Source organism: Meleagris gallopavo, chromosome 4 (genome assembly GCF_905368555.1).
Source record: "Meleagris gallopavo chromosome 4, MGAL_WU_HG_1.1, whole genome shotgun sequence".
NCBI lineage: Eukaryota > Metazoa > Chordata > Aves > Galliformes > Phasianidae > Meleagris > Meleagris gallopavo.
The window spans coordinates 11330571-11347311 of NC_139407.1; the positions used below are offsets into that span (position 1 = coordinate 11330571).

General features: G+C 39.7%; 1 protein-coding gene across 11 annotated transcripts in view; it reads right to left on the reverse strand.

Annotated features, from left to right (window-relative positions):
- Window positions 1-16741, reverse strand: part of SLC10A7 (solute carrier family 10 member 7) — a 255974-nt gene that overhangs the window by 109705 nt on the left and 129528 nt on the right. For 10 of the 11 annotated variants that reach the window (XR_014882834.1, XM_085222162.1, XM_085222164.1 and 7 more), the window contains one exon: window positions 3439-3584. The exons of the other annotated variant lie outside the window; for it this stretch is intronic. Coding sequence is in view for 9 of the 10 variants with exons in the window: in XM_085222162.1 (XP_085078288.1) it covers window positions 3439-3584 (146 nt within the window). In the remaining variant the exon portion in view is untranslated. The remainder of the gene's footprint in view (window positions 1-3438; window positions 3585-16741) is intronic. 11 annotated transcript variants of the gene reach the window in all.

The following is a 16741-nucleotide window of genomic DNA, read 5'->3' on the forward strand; positions in this document are numbered from 1 at the left end:
CAATACAAGACAAACTTTTTATTAAGGGGTGACAAAATGCTCCAGGTTCTTCTGGGGTGCTGAGTGAGGTATCAGCATGCAGCTGACAGGCCACTCTGGCTTTTGAGATATCTTTGCATCTCTGGTAGCCCATCACAACAGACAGCCTTAAGAAAGGAATGATAAGGAATATGGCCAGACCACCAGCAAAGGAAGCTGGAATGGATTTCAGATGTCTTTTAGAAAGCAATTATTGAAGAACACTGAAGAAACCACCTGTGGCACAGATAAAAAAAAGCTTCTGAGTTACTCAGGGAAAGACGGTGAAGAAAACTTCTGCAAACACCTTTGTATTCTTGGGCCTTCTTTTCACATGGCTCAAAGCACACCCAGAGCCTAGTCACTGCTGCAGTGGTGGATGTCACCCACTTTGGATGTTACTTTCACATATGAGGAAAGGTAACTACAAGCCATGTCCATCCATTCAGAGATGGAGACCTTATCCCAAGTGATACCAGACTTTTTTGTTTACAATGGCTGCAGCTTTAGTCTGCTTATACCAAACATTTTTAGAAGGAAACAAAATCCACGGAGAAACCTTTAAGTGCAGAAGGGTCAGTCAGTTACAGTAGGTAAACTATGCAGTGTGAGGTTCAACTTGAATGATAGCTGGTCATCCTTCCACTTTGGCAGGATGCACCCTCACTAACTTAGAAGGTAAGTGTGACAGGCTTAAAAGACATGAGGTTTTCAGCTGCTCCTGTATACACACGTGGGCACTGTGAAGAATATGCGTTCTTTTGGTGTGCTGCACAATAAAATAAAGCTCGGTGCTTTTTTGTGGCCTGAGCAAGAAGGAAGTTCATGAACTTTGGAACCGGTGTTTTCCATGTCCTCCTGGGGGAAGTGTCCTGACAGACTGGCATTTGCTTGAGAGACTTATCATTTCTGGAGAGCTGGCTAAACAAGCAAAATTCAGTCTGAGAGATAAGTGTGATGGATCTTCCTATTGTAGATATTAACCTTTAATATTGTACGTTTAAAGCTTGTATGCACTGCTTGAAAAACATTCTAGCACAAATGTAAACCCTTTAAAAAAATCCGATCCTTTAAAAATAAATAGGCTTTATTCCCCTCAGAAACACCAGCTTTCAGAAACACCAGCATTTAACTATTGTTAAATCTAGCCATTTGAGATTAGTCTTTTGGATATCATTCATCAAGAGACTCGGGAGAGATAGCAGTTCACATTTTGTTTGGGAAAACAATTCAACTTTGTAGTTTGGCAGATTCTGCTGCCATATTTACAAACTAGAAATACCTTAGTGTAGATGAACCTCTAAATATTTAAATTCAATTTCATACAACCAGATCACATGTACTATCATAATTAAGTAAGAATGTCACTGCAGTTGAGTACTGTGACTGGATAACCACCTCCCCCTGCAAGAGATGCCAAAATGAAGCCAAGGTGTTTAAAGAAAATAAACATCAAGGGTGATGATGACATGTTTATTTTCAAAGCGGAAGACCATTATCCAGTCACAACATTCACTTCTATTATACTTATTGCAACCGTACCAAACCCAACCTCATTGATTTTTCTTATGAGAGTAATTAAAATAACATTTGTGAATAATAGAGAAGGCCAACTGAAGAAACTGCTGCAACAGAACAACAATTCCCCAAAGTGGTTCTATGGTAGCATTACAGTCTGATTAGCACAGAAGGTTTATTTGATGCTTAATGAATAAGAAACTAGTGCTGGTGAACTGTAAATCTCGGCAGTACTGGTTGACTTTTCTGATGCCCTGTTTAAAGGCTGTGTTAACTTCCAGCAACTGACAGCAGTCCCTAAAGGCCCTCACCACCCCTGAGCATCAGGGAGGTCTGGATGAACTCCAGCCAACTGCAGGTCTTGGCAGCAGGGAGCAGTCAGACAATGAAGAGAAACCTGCATTGCAGGGATTGTTTCTGTCACTGGTAGTGTCTTCAGGCTATCGCTCTTCAGGTGAAGCACATTATTTTCTTTATGCAATCTGATCTCCGATTATTTCTGATAATTAAAAACGAGTATCATTGCTTCAGACTGTTGGAATTTGTGAAATTATGTATGATTTACAAATTTCCATTTGGGAATGCTAAGATAAACGCAGCTTTATGAGACCTGATTTCTGGACTCTCTGCTGGAAAACTGGGAGCTTTCCTGCTTTTTATAATTCAGATAATCATAAATGGTGCAACACAAAGTGACTACGTTAGGATCTAGCATTCAAATTACAAGGTAATTTTGCTGAAGTGAAGTATTAAAATGCTGGTCTGTTGACTTTTGCTGAAAACTGGAAACACAGAAGATAAAAGTAGTCTTCACCGAAGAAGTGAAGAATGAGGAGTACTGGTGGAGCTGGGCCTTCTACAGTATGACTCAGCCTTTACCTAGCACGACCATCTAAAACTACTTCAGTTGTCACAGTTTCTCGGTCTTTATCGTCTCCGAACATTAGAGACAGAATTATAATCAGTGGCAAAGAATAGCCAGCTGTGTGGTTATTACTGTTCTGAGAACATGACTGAAACCACCGCAGTTTCGTGTACTTCACAGAATGGCTCTCATATGTGAATAGCTTCAATCAGCACTGAAATAAATGCAACCTGAATCACAGAATCATGGAATTGCTCAGGTTGGAAAAGATCTTAAAGATCATCAAGTCCAACCACAACCTAACCATACTACCCTGACTCTAACAACCCTCTGCTAATTCACGCCCTTGAGCACGACATCCAAACAGCTTTTAAACACATTCAGGGATGATGACTCAGTGATGCCAGTGCAAAAATCTCTAGGTTGGTCTAGAGATGGCTATTCCACATCTTTGACATGAAATGCGATGCACCAAACTTCTGTAGAATTCTGGCTACTCTAAAGGGTGACCCAAGTAAAAACTATACACACAACACAAAAAAACAACCTCCCCCCCAAAAAAACTCACAAACAATACAAAACATTTTCATCTTGTTTCAATACAGTTCCCAAAGGGCCTTCATTTTAGCTGATTCCTGAAACTCTCATGCCAGTAGAGTTCACATCTTTCACACCTTCACGAGAGATCCCATCACATCTCCACAAGAGGGATGCAAGGCAGCGATTACTATCCAAAGACTAAACCATTTTTACTGGCTAAAATTTTGATTCATAATTTGAACGCTCGCTGCAGTGAAATGTACAAGCTGTGGAGGTTTAAATTCTGCATTCGGACTTTTATGAAGATAAGGACCATAAAGTTCAATCTTTTTAACATGTCACGAATGTGACTATCGTTGTCTAAGTAAAAAACAGAAAAATCCCTACCATGACCTCCACAAGAACAAAGCTGAGAAGTTTAAGATTTGTGTTTAGATATTTTTTCCTCATAGCTGATTTTCCATTATAAATTTCCAAAAAAGAAAAGCAATTCTTACCTTTTGCCTAGAAACCATCCAAGATTTTATTGTTGGTACCAAAAGACTGCCAAGAAGAATCTGAGCGGGATGATAGATGAGTAAGGGGACAGAAATTAAGGATAAGTGCTCATAACCTGCAAATACTATCTTCAGCATGGGAATCCCTGCAAGCAGAAAAACAGAAGATGGACTCTTAAAGAGAATCAAAGAGAAAAGCAAAGCATTTTATGTTGCTCTGAAATTTAACCCCCTACCCCTCCCCCCCCAAAAAATTGAAAAAAACACAAAAGAACTCCAAAACCAAAATGAAGTTTTACATAAAAAATAAAAAAAAAAACCATGCAAAACAAACCTGGAAGAAAATGAACAACAACAACAAGACATATATGGCTGCGTAAGTTCTGTGCCAGAAAAGAAGTAGGGGGATGCCACAAAATATTTTCTCTGATGATGCTGATAGCTGCCAACTCCTGCTGATGTGAAATATATTTGTGTCACAGTATGAATGTTCAGTTACTGAGTGTATCTCTGTACTGTTTATTTACTCCATATCCCCTTGCTATGCTGTTTTACATTTTTGTGATTGTTCTCCATCCAGAGGATCGCCCAGCTCCTGCTTCTTCACTCCATTCACTACCAGAGGAGGGTTCCCTGGTATAGTCCTTGCCAGTAAGTACTCAAATTACAGATATCCTTGCTTAAACTGATTCACGCAAAGTGGAGAGTCAGGAACTGTGCAGGTAAGTGCTCATGTGTTAGAGAACAAAACTCTGCTAAGCGTATGTTTCAGAAAAGAGAGCACGAGAAAGAAAAGATTCAGTGAACTGAGTGAGCAATATGAAGTAGTCATACCTGTGACCAATCAGGGAGCAAGTGGAGTTACAGAAGTTCTTAGCTGCTGGAAGAGGTGAGTTTTAAGAGCTAGACGTAGGCCATTTTCCCAAAGAGACTGAATTTGTATTCAACAGTGCTAATTCTATTAGACATCTCCATATGTAACCTTCCCACTTGATGAAGTAATATGTAAGATTAAATTTGATTTAGTTTTGTGGTAATGAAATTGATTACACTGACTTTGAACATGTTATTATCGAAAATGATCTGCTGAAATCTTGCAGTTTTGTCACCATGCTCCAGAAAGCATGGGTGCAGGCAATACCTGCAGCCATCTCATCTCATTTGGCCAGACATTCAGATAGATGCAGACAAGATCTGCTGCTATTCCTTGTGAACCCCCTGAGAAAATATCTTACTTTCTCCCTGATGGAAAACGTCATTCTAGGAATCCTCCACCACCATCAACTTTGCAACCAACAAGTCTAAGCAGGAGGTTTTACAGAGCTTACTTAAGAGTCTTCTTTCTTAGCAGTGACAACAAGCTGAGCATTGTGGCCCATGCCCCTCCATTCACCCACTAGTAGATGACTTTGATCAACCACAGCTGCCATATTTACATAAATCTCTATCTATCTTGAATAAATTCTTGTTCTCAAGACCCTTCCAGACTTCCCTCAATAAAAGCAGGCTCCTTCCTATATGAGGAAACATAGTTTGTTGATAATGAGCCACCAGTGGCCCATTACTGTTCACACATATCTAGGCTTGCTGAAACCTGCAGTTTCCACAGCACAATTTCTTGTAGATATTTTAACTAGTTTCATCATATTAAACTATTAAGAATTTCATCCTCATACGAGTAGATTTGTCCTAGAGGGCTATTTCCAGCGAAAGACTGAATCAAATAAAGGCTTGCATGCTTAATTCAATATTAATAAGTTATTACCCTTAAAACAGTATCATGGACCTATCATCAACACAACAGAACTGCTTAGTATTAACACTAATCTCTAGCGCTTGGGATTAGACAGTATTTGGACAGAAACTAAACGGGCATTTGCATTATATTATGGAGTGTAATTTGCTCCCAATGCCCATCACAGTGTTTTTGTAAACAGATAATGATTTTATTACCTGTTTCCAAGTCTCAACTACACCCTCGTGGGTCTTTTTCTGTTTTCTAACCACAGAAAAAATAAACTATATTGCTATATTTATGTTCACATGACAGCACCTGGTGTTTTGGTAGTGCAGTTTCATCCAGAGATCTCACAGTACTTTAGTAAGCTGAACAGGACTCCTACAGAGAATCAGAGAGCACAAAGATGACTAACCTGGCATTGTACAGAAAACTAACGGCGGAGACACGAACAGAATGGGTCCAAAGTGACTGAGGTTCTTTAAATTACTGCATGTTTTCTGAATGGAAAATAAGAGAAATTCTAGACCAAAAGGTAAATTCTCTAGAGGAAAGCTATTTCAGTAAACAATGAAAAGAAAATGGAACTATCCAATATAGATACAAGATAATACTGTAGTTAGCGCAACAATGTAATTGGATTGCAGGGTGGAAAGAGATTCTTAATTCACAGCTCATTTAAATACATGTCAAAACAACAGGTTCATGCAAGCCAGTAATGTGCAATTAAAGTTCCTGCTATTTACTAGGAAAAACTAACAGGTGAAAAGAGAAAGCGATCAATTTTGCACGTACACCCTCGTTTATAGGAAAGAAAAAGCCCTGCTGCCTTTTTACAAACTTCCTGACTTTTGCAATTCCAACAATGCCAGTATGCAGCTCTCTCAGAAGACGTTTTATGACAGAGATCCATAGACTACAGTCACACGTGTTTACATCAGGAGCAGTACCATAAAGATAGACAAAACAGCACAGGATTTTAGTTGTTTTTAAAAATGTTCTTTAAACGTTTTTATCCCACTGCACAGCAACGGCAAGCATCGGTACAACAGCTGTTTTCCAAATGCATAAAACTGATACAAGTTTCTACATAGGAAAATATATTTTACTAGCTATTACTCCCTCTCTTAAGAAGAGAAGAAATTTGGTGTGGGTGTTTGATTTTTAAAATAAACCATTTGCTCCCCAAAACAAAAGCAACAACAAAATGAAAAACAAATCTCAGCCGAAGGAAGAAAAGTGAGATTGCAATAACTGGGCTGATGCTGTATGCTAAATCTTTGCACAGAATGTATTTTCAAAATGAGGTTATGAGCTAGTGTTAAGAGAAGCTATAACAGAAACACTGAAACAGTAGTGACATAAACAGATGCTGCTATAACAAAACTAATAAAGTAAGAGGAGTTTAAATCTTTCAGCTAGATAGCAAGGAATAAAGGTGCTAAGCAAAATAAAACTTATATTTATTTTGTCCACTCTTCTTTTCCTCATCATGGATAGCCTATTGTTCCTAACGTTAATGGAGTATGATGGCTCTGCTTAGTATAACATAGGCAAAATTTTGCACAGGATCAAATCACTTATAGTTATCAAGCCACTAGCATAGCTGTAATTCTCTTCAGTTTCCTCAAAGAACACAGCAGCTGCACCCTGTGAGCCCCTAACATTACTGGGGCATTTATTCACAGAATTGATTGCTAAGGCTGCATTCACCTTTGTGAAGAACGATATCTGAAAGGATTCGTTGTTCTGTTTTCACAGAGCCATTAGAATCATTTCAAGGCTGTTGTGCTGACCTGCTTCGATCCAAGTGCAAAGTCTTCCACCTGGGTCGTGGCAACGCCTGCTGTCAGAATAAAGTGGGGGATGTAAGAAGAACAGAGCAAAGCCCTGCTGAAAAGGATTTGGGGATACTGGTGGATGGCAAGCTGGACATGAGCCAGCAATGTGCCCTTGCAGCCCAGAAAGCCAACTGTACCTCGGGCTGCATCAAAAGCAGCAAGGCCAGCAGGTGGAGGGGAGGTGATCCTGCCCCTCTACGTTGTGCTGGTGAGGCCACACCAGGAGTGCTGCATCCAGACCCGGAGTCCTCAGCACAGGACAGACGTGGACCTGTTTGAGTGTGTCCAGAGGAGAATCGCAAAAATGATCCAAGGGATGGACCACCTTCCCTATGAGGACAGACAGAGAGCTGAGGCTGCTCAGCCCGGAGAAGAGAAAGCTTAGGAGAGACCTGAGAGAGGCCCGTTAATATCTAAAGAGGGGCTACAAAATGGAAAGGAACAAATTATTTAGCAGGGCGTTGTGGCAGGACAACGGCAAACGGTTTCAAAGCAAAAGAGGGTAGATTTAGACTGGACATAAGATTTTTTCTTTACTATTAGGGCGATGAAGCACTGAAACAGGTTTTCCAGACAGGTGGTGGAACCCCTGTCCTCGGAAACATTCTAGGTGAGGCTGGATGGGGCTCTAAGCAACCTGGTCTAGATGCAAATACCCTGTTCATTGCAGGGGAGCCAGACTAAATGGCCTTCAATGGTCTCTTCCAATTCAAAAGAGAGTACGATTCATCCTGACTGACAATGAAGGAAGAACATGGGAATTGACAAAAAGATTGTATACAAACTGAGAATTTTCTAAACTGCTGCGGCGGTCAGAAGGTTCATGACACAAACATCAACTCACGTTGTTGCAGTTTATGATGCTTCAGGCTTCTAGCAGCTAGGTTCGGCTCCTCTGCCAAAGACCCTCGCTCACTACATATGACATGAGGAAAGTGTGGAAATGTGGTACTCAGCTGAGTGAGAAAACAGTACTTTACCTGACCAGGAGCACAAAGAGGAACAGCTGAAGTGAGAAGGCACTGAGATCATTCCATAGATCTCTCTCTTACAAGTAAGATGACAAATAGTATTTTATTCTGAATTTCCTCTTCTCCTTTGTTCAGCTTTGTTCTCCTATCACTCACTGTTCTCCCATCTTTCTCCTTGCTTTTGGGCTCCAGTACTCAAAGGATACATTCTTTCTTCTTTCTGCTCATTTTTTTCCTCTCTTCTTCTTACTCTTCCACTTCCACGCTTCTAGGCATTTTTTGTTTGCTTCCCAATACCTTCAATATTGCTCTCACTTGCAGCAGCATAAAATGTGGGTACATCTACTAATATCAGTAAACTGCCAACAGGGCCACAGCAACGAAGAGAAGGAAATCTGCCTGCGATACGGAGTGCTATTCACTTTTCTTCCTGTTTGCACCCTCATCCAGCCCATTTCATGCAAGGACTTCACATGAACCTGAAGAACTGCTAACGAAGAGAAGCTGTTGAACTTTCATCTATGACCTTGCACAGCAGCAAGGATGAGAGTAATTTTCTCACTCTTCTGGTATGAGAAAGCTCCATTGCTCTAAGGTATTCCAGTCTTGCTCCAAGGCTGTAGCTTATCAGCCCCAGCTTAAGGCCCGCATTTCTCTAGCAGCCTACACAGTTGAAAGCTATTTAGCCTTCCTCCAGCTTTGTACCCAACGTAACCTCCCACACGCTCCCCTTTCCCACTTTTCAAGTTGGTCACCACCTCTGTAAAAGGTCCATGAAAATGGTTTGCTGCACCTCTCTGTGTTCAGTTAACTGTAAAATAATAATAATAAAAATCCTAAAACATCTGAAAATATTTTTAAGAGAATTTAAATATAGCACTCTTTTCATCTAGCTATCACGGCAGTAATATAAATGAAGCAAATTAATTTTAATGCTCCAAGGTACTGATTCTGTGTCACTGTCACTGATGGGATCCAGCCAGACTTTATGAGATGGCATTTGACTTTATGGAAGCGAGCACTATGCACGCATTTACAATTTTACAGGGACTTTAAGCTGTCATGCTGAAAAATGTTTATAAAACATTAATCAAAAAATGCCTCTTTAATACAATGCATTGTCTGAAAGATGTTAGGAGGCACATATTGTAAATGGATTCCTTTTCTGACTAAAGTAATTTCTACCAAAAGCCTTTCCCCACTGCTATACAAGTACACAGTGTGGAAAGATAAAGAGCACTTTCTCAGCACATTACTACCTGATTCAAACACTTGGGAAATCACTAATGTACAGCATGCCATATTTCCATGTCACACATGACACATTTGTCTAAAATTACCCAACAGAGTTTGACATTGCAGCATATTCCATAGCAGAGCTTTCAACTGACATCTGCCAAGTAAAAACTTCAAGTAAGAGCTTTCTTCTTCTAACAAGCAAGTAAGAGTTTTCTTTTATCCCATACCCATGATGGAAGTGATAAAACAATAAGTACTGGAAATCAGTTTTTTTCTATTTTAATATGTTTATTTTATGCTCACTGAATGTGTAAGCTCCCCTCAAAAGCAGTGTTTCATCATTTCTTGTTTTCTATCTCATTGCAATGGGTTCAGAGAACTTAATAGAACATTTTTATTACCACCAAAACGTAGGCCATTATCTCTCACACCCAGAGCAGAATTATTGCTACATGCTCTACTTACATACTTCACTGTATGGATTTTTTCTCTTAAATGTCCTCACAACAAACCATTTTTCCTAAAACTTTATTGCTTACATTACTGAAGCGCATTCCAAATCACAAAACACTCCAGCATTTCTTCTTGGGAAAAGAGGTTTGGTGCAAAAACAAAGAGGTCACCGCTAAGGCTATGGAAGCACAAGAAATCAGAGCATCAAACAACCGTTAGAGAGAGATAGTGGAAGTACTTAGAAGAAAATCCTTAATCTTTAGATTTACATTTCTCTTTTCTACTCATTTCAGAATTCTCAATTGCCATAATGTTCAATTGCAATACACAAAATGAAGCACCTGTATAATGGCAGCTTCTCTGACACTCTGTGCTACGATGTCTTTCCGAAGAACCTTTTCAGAGGTTGATATGATGGGAACATCTCCAGGCCAAGTAATATTCCTTTTTTTAAACCGAGAAAAAGCCTTCAAAGAGAAGCATATACTGCATTAAAGCTCTCTTAAAGTGCCAAAGCAGGGATTTTCTAAGCTTAGTTTTGCAAAGATGGTGACAAATGAGCACCTGAAATTTTAGCGCATAGTTTCAGAATAGCATCACATGTGGCCCAGTGACTGCATGATGGGGACAGGTGGTGAGACCAGGGAGCAGGACTATAAAGAGGCCGTTCATGCACGTAGCTACCAGAACACAGCCAGCATGCAGATACCAGAATGGCAATATACCATTAATCTCTTGTAGGCAACCTTTCTTATGGATTTCCCTTTTTTTTTTTCCAGACAAATCACATTGCGGTGGTTAGTTTTGAGGAGACAGAGGTTTATACACTATGCCTGTCCTTAGCGAAGGCTAGACAGGAGTAGAAGTTCACTGTCCTTGCTGAGATTCTGCTATCACATACTGATATCAAAATAGGAGAAGATGTTTCTGACAAAATAACCACTGAGGGATTATATTTACTTAACCACACCTTTTCCACAATATGCACTGAACTCAAGTTAAACGCTCTTCCCCTAAAACAAGCTTCTTTCAGGTGTGGAAATAGCTGAATAACCATCCAAATATTTGCTCACTCTCAAGTATAGCCATTTTAGCTGAAGAAAGAACGAATGTAATAGAAAATCATATCAAGTTGGAGAGAAAATATATTAATGGAAGTTGAGCCTAAAACAGGTGGTCAAACTCTTCCACAGGTGAAGACTTCCTCAGAGTACAGTCTGGTCATCAATTTCCAGCACGACTCCACCTGCAACTCTAGGATTGCTTTTCTGCTCGTAGCCCTCATCAAGAGGTAAAGCTTAGAGTCATTCTGTACTCTGCAGAGGGATCAAGACTGAGAGAAATAATACATGACATTCATGCTCTCTTGTCCAGAAGGAAATAATCATTCCAAAGTGAGACTCCAAATCCACTATAGCTAGACAGGCCTGTGCAACGGTTTGCAGCACTTTTTTGGTTCAATTACACTTTGATGGTCCAGCTTAACACTATCACAGAAAACTAACTTGTGCTGGAAGGGATAAGGAGACTATCCTTCAGCACAACCACAACTGCCAGCTGATAATATGACACTAAGTATCTGAGTAGGAAGAACCTGCAATGGAAGTAGTATTCGAGACGATATTCCCCTTGCCTTTCTACCCACAATTAGATGTGCTCTACACAGGATTGCGCTTAAAATATTATCAGGGGAAGAAGAGTTGCTTTTATCTGCACATTTTTATATTTCAGCTCAGGGAGGAGTGTAATGGGGAGCAAAAACAAACAAACAAAAAAAGAACAAAACAACAGCCAGACTCATGAAGAGGTTAAAACAAACACCTGTTTAGGAGCTTTTACAAGGGACTGGTAAGAGACTAAAGGAGTCTGGAATGGCTGCAAAGGAAAACTGCAATATGAGTGGACTCAATTCAGTTGAAGGTGTGCAAAGACCCTAATCTTCAAACACTTTTACCTTCATCCTCCTCCTTGCGAAAGAACTGCATTACCAGAATATTCAACAGGCTTCACATTATGCTGATGATTTGCCTCTTCTGGAGAACCTGAATTACTGGGAAGGCTCTGTACTGAATCAGAGTGCTGTGATCACACGGTGTAACCCACACCATTACGCTAGGATGCAAGCATTTCACTGACAATCACGCTATGTTGTAAGAGACTGGGCCGGTCTAACACTCAGGTAAAGACGGAGAAAAAATATGGAATAAGGTATTTCTTTTGTCGTAACTAGCAAAGATTTAAAAAATATAAAAGAAGGAAATCTGGCATGCTTTGAATGCTCTTAATAATTATTAGTCTTCAGTGAAGTGGAGCACTACACTCATCATACATCAGCAATTTAAGTTAAATGTAAGTACGGTTCGTAGGGAACAGCACATTTGGATTCTGTCAAACTTTTAAGTAAATAAACGCAAAGGACAGAAAAGAAAGAAAGCACAGTTTGTCTATTTCTGGGGTTTCAACATGTGTTCAGATTGGAAGTGATGTTTAATGAACAACATAGGCAATCTTACCAGCTGCTAACAATGAAACATTTAACACCAACAACAGAAGACTAGATCCTCAGGCTCCAAAACATCTCCACCCACCTGACAACATGGTAGTAATCATTAGTTAGCAGGGAACATGAGAAGGAATTGAACCATCACAAGTCATACTTTAGATGTGTCTTATCTTTAATTGGGGACCACAGCGCAGTCACTTCAATGTTGTAAGCTGATCCTAGCCCTTCAGTGCTTTTCATTGCTTGAATTTCAATTCGCTCTTCATATATACATATACAAGGCACAGGGTAAAATCTTCCTTGTGAGTCACTGAAAATATCTAAGGTACGAAGTTTAAATAAACAGAGTTTAAGCAGTTCCTTCCTTTCTCTACAATTCTTGTAATCAATAGCTTTTGAAGCTTAGACATGTTAGATCCACTAACAAAACAGTTTCTGGACAGAGTTTGACAGCTGAGGCTAATTTCTGTCTGAGCACTGAAGTTTGATTACATGGATTTTGTTTACATATTTTAAAAAAATATTGTAGCCACTGCTACAATTCCATTAAGACCTATAAAGTATTCCTGATTAATTGCTCTCAGTTTACCTCTTCTTCAAGTGAGTGGTGGTTTATAGCCACTGCTATTATTTTTGTAAACATAAGAAGGAAAGGATTACACTCCAAACTAAAAAAAAAAAAAAGTCTTTTTTCTCCGGCAGCCTTGAAGCAAAGAAAAACATGATGCCACAAATTCATTATAAACTGTAAAAGAAAGCATTTCTTTCAATAAAGAGAGAAATATTTCTTAGGAATACTAGCATGAATTTTCCTTCAATTTTCTCTTTACTTGATTTCTGTAGCCAAAAAGAGATGCTGTGACATGAGACCACAAACCTTTGATGTTCCAGACATCGCAGAAGACTTCTGAAGAAGACAGCACAGTACCTAGAAATACTGAGGGATACTATTTCTCATCCTAAAATTGCAGCAGTTAGGGTTGTGTGCCTGCAGTGGTCAAAGCAGTATTCAGAGGGTGACCCTCCTTCTAGATTCCCTTAGTATACCATACTAAGACTGCAAAATTTCTAAGTTTTGCTGCTGTTGTTGTGACTTTTTTTTTTTTTTTTTTAATACATCTTCTCACCCACTCGTTCCAAAGTGTCTAGAGTCAACAGCTCAGACTGGCTGCCAGGTGCACAGAGAGTGGCAAATGTAGATGCAAGTCCCTCAGGGAGACTCAACATCAGCTTCAATACTCGGCAGTTTTAGTGTGGGTGACACTTGTAGCCTCTGCCAGCTTGAGGTAAAAAAAAAGTAAAATATCTTGAGTCATGTCCAAACGTGGATCTTCCCAAGGGTAACCTGTCAGCTGTCTGCAGAGTATCATATAATTTTTAAAAGTAGATAAATTAACTTTAACTGTTTTTGGTGGGGAGGGAGGGTTGAGAGGGCTCTAGTGTCATTATCATTTTACAGACAGATAAATGTGTTTATTTTTTTATTATTATTATTATAAAGAGGTACGAGGTATGCTGTCATTAAAAACCTGCAATCTGGTTTTCAGTGTCTGATCCAATTATGTGTACATCTGGGAAGACACACAACCAAATAAATAATTGGAGAGGTGCAACTCTGAAATGACAATTGTTATTCATCGATCTTTTTCTGTAAGTCGAGATTGAGAGATGTAAACTTCAAGTGAATGAGATCTCCTGGGTGAGATTCTGCAGTTCAAACACAGTAAACAACTGTTGTCCTCTGATGCACATTTTAGTACTGCTGGAGGCAAACTTTCTAAATATTAATAAAAACCCTACTACTGGCAGAGTATACAGATGAAAAGGAAGCCTGGGAGCCAGTGCAGAATTTCTAGCCACATTTGAAGTCTAATCAAAGAAACATACATTTCAGGTCAGAACAGAAAGGAGATTCCTTAATTTTTTCCTGTATTTCCCCTTCTGAAATCACAGAGAGATAAAAATTGAGTCAACTGCAAAATATTAAACACGCTATATCGCAAGTCTGGTGGAAAAAAAAGAAACAGAATCAGCTACTCTGTGTCCAAAAGCCAATAGAAGTCACCGGACTAAACCATTTCTGACATAATGCTTGGCATTTTCTTCCTGAAAGTATAGCTTTGGGATGCCCTGGCATGGAGGAGACAAGCAGCGTGTACTTGCCCAGCTGTGTACACAAGCAGCAAGGGAACACAGAAGAGATGCTCTGATGCAGACTATCCGAGCAACCACAGGCTGCTCAGAACTGTCAATTTGACTTCTCACGGAGAGACTCCTCAAGTGAGTGGTGGGCTTTGTATTAGGGAAATGCTTGCACGTGCAAAATGACATTCCACCTTGGGTGAATTAGGCAGTGTGTGCTAGTAGAAAACATTTATAGTGTTCTGATTACATAAATCTCAGAGATGAGAATAACTTTTCGGTTTGGCCCAAAGAGTCATAGTACCAAAAACTGTGGGAGGTTCTAGCAACCACCAAATCCCCTGAGATCTCAGGAGTAGGTTTGGGATCAACAGGGCCTTCCTGTTTCTAACTCTCTAGCAAAAGTGAGGGGTATGTATTGGCCCTCTGCAAGGCACTCACTCTTTCCAGCAGTATTTCTCCCATAGACATCCCTTCATCTCCAGGGGTCAGCATCCCACCAATTACAGGCAGAGCAGTAGGCAGACCATTCTCACTTACATCACTCTATCAGATACCTGGGTAAAAAAGCTGGAACAGGTAAGCAAATATGCTCTAACAACACAAAGAAGTATGATAGGCTACCAGCAGAAATGTCTCGTTCAACACTCAAACAAAAATATTCAAAGTCAAAAAGACAGCATCACAAGTCTTACCCTTGAAAACTCCCCGAGAGCACTTAACCAGGAATATTCCATAGATCTCTCTGGAATTATTCCTATATTTAAAGCTAGTCACACTTGGTACCCGGCATGAACAGAGGACAATTCTTAGCCAAGAGCAGATAAAAGCCAATCCATTTCAAGAATATCAAAGTTTGGTTTGAATATTCACATAAGGCAATGCATCTGATTTCATCATCTCACTTTTCTTTTACAGAACGCCTATAACCTTTGTGGAATTTCATGCTGTTAGTAATTGGCTGCTGCTTATAGGCCATTGAACTGTCTCCGAATCAACTTGTGCACCACACAGTGCCATTAAGAGTTGTTCAGGGACAGACTGTCAACGCTGCACTCATGGAGAAATAAGCTGAGTATTTCAAAAGCAAATTTGATTGAAATTAAAACACTACGAAGGAAAGTCAAGGCTTCGCCTTTTATTTCCAATGTTAATTCTATTATTTCCTGGAAGTATTATGTACTCTAGAAACTTTGACTGCATTACTTTAAGAATTCCATGATGAAAGAACTGGTAGGTTGGAAAATACCTTCATTATATGTACCACACTGACATTTACACTTGTGGTCGCCTGAAAATGTAGCAGTATTACATTTTCTGCTCATAAAATAATTTTACAGAATAAACGAAAGTATTAAATAAAAATATTTACTGACAATTTCAGTTCTTAATTTTGGAGTTGAAACTTCTGTCTAGCACTTAATTGTGCAAAAATCACAATTGTACTCAGTTGCAACTTTTGTGTAAGTCCAAGCAACAACTGCAGTATTTTTTAGATGAGCCTCACTGATAGCTTTTCACTTCCTTGAGGCCTCTTCTCTTCTTACTGAATGAACTCCAGGGAATGGCATTATGTCGGGCTCTCCAGATGGATTATGTGAAGCCATAGCTCAATGTCATTTTCAATAGCAAGGCTCATAATTAAAGGTCAAATAGTCACTTCATCTGCAATCAATCAATAGAAGAAGTACTAATACTAAGTACTAATCAATCAATGGCAAATGCACTAATAAAAGCCATGCATCAAATGTCTGCGTATGCGTGCGCTCACATGTACTGTGCATATATGGGAGCAGGGAGAAGGAGAGAAAGAGAACAAAGTGTGGGTGAATGTGCCAGAGGGCATTGTGAGTATTCTGTTTATCTTCACTACTTTTAAGTTCATGTCTTGTTTCACTCATTACATGAAATCTTTTTTCTCTGCACATGATGCACTATATTAAAAAAAATAAATCTGCCAAAGCACCCACCTCTATTCAGAAGTATCAGCTCGTGCTTCTAACTAAGAAACACAAAGGCACCCACCCTGCGTAATTTGTCCTTACACAAACACGCCACGCACTCTGATCCTTGAGACAAAAAGTGTGTCAACTGTTCTGTCTACAAAATAAAACCCAGCATATGGGAACAGCACTCATCTCTGCGCAAAGCGAGCACTTATTCATGGATTCAACAGTAGAAGTGGCAGTTGGCCTCATGAGCATGCACTGCATGGGAATTCGTTGGTTTCATAATACGGTGTGGGAGAAAGTGACTTATAAAAGTCTTCTCATGCCTTTCCCATTACCACTTCTAAAGCTTTAAAGCTGTCAGCTCTTCTCCCACTTTTGTTGGTACCACTGGAAACTCCCCGGGGAAGGGACCAGACGTACCTGTCTGGAACTTCACCTGCCAAGCTGAGAGAAATCATTTTCCA